A 2,093-nucleotide genomic window follows, 5' to 3' on the forward strand; every position below is an offset into this window, starting at 1 on the left:
CAACTATTAGGAAGTTACTGGTTGTATATTTTTTATTTTATTTTCTGGTCTTACCAGTGGTTTATCATAGAGTACTGAATCAATTTCTCTTTGCAAACACCTTCAATTTTCATAATAATCTTGAAAGTCATCCTTTGTTTTCTAAAAAGAAATGATGAGTGATATGATGTGATTTGTAAAGTTGTGTTAATCAACCACCTTTTGTTTGTCAGCTGATTGTCAAACCTGGAATAAATGTTGCATGGAAACAATATACAAGCCTTAGGAGCCATTTAATCAATTCTCCCCTTTCTTCGTCTCTCTTCCTTAGCCAGAGCCGTCAACTTTGCTAACCACAGCGCAGCGTGTTTGGGGCCTCGAATTGAGAGCACTCTATTCTTTCCTGTTCGTCCGAGTCCTAGCCGAGCCCCTCCATCCCATCCTATAGCGATTGGAGCGGACAGCCGTCCTCATCCCGGACGAGGACGAGACCGCCTAGAGCTGCCCGGGGGCCGCGGGCTGCCCTCACGGCGGAGATAAGGGGGCCTGGCCAGCCCCCGTGGGTCCGAACGTCCCCGCCGGGCCGCGCCGAGCGCTGGGAGCGCCGTGCGGAGTGGAGACACGAGTTGCCGAAGACGACAGGTGGCTCCCCGAGAATCGTCAGTGAGCGTTTGTTCTTAGCGATGACAGCCGCTGCCGCGCTCTGGCTGCTCGGCGTGGTCTGCGGGCTAGCCGCCCTTTCGACGGTCGGTGCCGCGGCCGCCCCCGGCTCCAGGCCCACCCCTGCCCCCACCCAAGCCCCTGCTATTACCGCCCCTGAAGCGCTTGCGCTCAGCACCGGGGGAGCGGCTCCACTTGATGATTCCAGCAGTGGCTATCTGAGTCCTCGGAACAACAGTGCTGATCGGCAGTTGTCGACGTCCGAACAGCGCAGCCACAGCCCTGACAAGGACGCCCTGGCAGCAGCCACCCCTATCGGAGGTAAGGGGCAGTTGGCAGTTGACCGAGTTCCTGGGCCGCTCGTTTCGTCCACTTCATTCAAATGAATTCGTTTCCAACATTGCCACCTCTGTTTCCACTGTGCAATGGTATAGCATATTCTGCTGTCCGGCGGACACGTGTCCGGCTGGCCCCTAATGTCTTCCTGTTAGTAGATCTGGTGAAGGGCCTCCAGCCCCAGCCAGCTGTCTTCATGGCAGCCGTCTTGAATTTCTTGGGCTAAGGGAAGGCCACTGACGCGACGCCCCCGACCTGCGGGCGCGGGAGCCGGCAGCCAAGATAGGCAGACCGCCAGCGAGGCTCGAGTGCTTCAGCCTTGAGTCTGCCAGCGTGATTGATACAGAAATGAATGAAAACGGGAACAAATTGCCCCGCGTTCTTCCGGTTCCTTCCGGGGCAACCCTCCCAGTGCGGGCTGAGACACTCTGCCGCCTCTCGAGAGGCAGGTCCAGGATCCTGGACTCTTCGCCTAGCAGTGTCTCCATACTTTCCTCCACCCACACTTGCTTGTGGAGCCGTTTGGGCGTGTACGAGTATCGGCACACACTTGGTGATAATCGGGCGACAGCACGTGTCCTTACGTTAGTAGATGACCAACACAATTAAGTGCTCGTTCAAAGTACCAGGCGATATTGTGTTTTTTTCACTTCAGGTGCGACGGGTCTGACGTGGTCTCTCAGCGTGTGTCGGTAGTCACGAAGCGAACTGGTGTATGGTGCAATTACTTTTGGGGGGCTGTAGTAGCCCGGCACGGCCCTTCCAAGAAGCACCGATTCTCCTTTGGCACTTGTCACTGTCTGCACGCGTTTCGCCGACCCGAGCCTCTAAATGCATGTCCTGTTGACAGTTGACACTAATTTGCGGTCGACTTTCTGTAAGGGAAAGCCCGCTATCGCAAAGTCACTCGAATAATCTCGCTCTTTGTACTTGTCGCTGTCATGGCTTAGTATCGATTTTCCGTCACTGAAGGTCACCATTTGATTTGATTTAATCGAGACTCTTGGAGAGGCGGGTCAGTGGCCTGTGCTCTTCTAGACGCGGTTGCGCCGGGCTGCGATTGCCCTACGACTTCGACTGGTCCACCAAGAACAGAGGGCGAGGGCTAAACGAGGAGG

At 55.2% G+C, this 2,093-nt stretch overlaps 2 protein-coding genes across 2 annotated transcripts in view; both read left to right on the forward strand.

Annotated features, from left to right (window-relative positions):
* Positions 1-258, forward strand: part of LOC113209792 (protein ELYS) — a gene marked incomplete in the record, with an annotated part of 18,456 nt that extends 18,198 nt beyond the window's left edge. Inside the window, 1 exon segment of the mRNA XM_052277548.1 lies at positions 1-258.
* Positions 259-635: 377 nt separating this feature from the next.
* LOC113209797 (probable sodium/potassium/calcium exchanger CG1090) overlaps positions 636-2,093 on the forward strand; it is an 11,032-nt gene continuing 9,574 nt past the window's right edge. Inside the window, exon 1 of the mRNA XM_026427494.2 lies at positions 636-960. Coding sequence (XP_026283279.2) covers positions 663-960 — 298 coding nt within the window. The 5' untranslated portion in view covers positions 636-662. The remainder of the gene's footprint in view (positions 961-2,093) is intronic.

This window comes from Frankliniella occidentalis, unplaced genomic scaffold (genome assembly GCF_000697945.3).
Source record: "Frankliniella occidentalis isolate FOCC.00 unplaced genomic scaffold, Focc_3.1 Scaffold10, whole genome shotgun sequence".
NCBI lineage: Eukaryota > Metazoa > Arthropoda > Insecta > Thysanoptera > Thripidae > Frankliniella > Frankliniella occidentalis.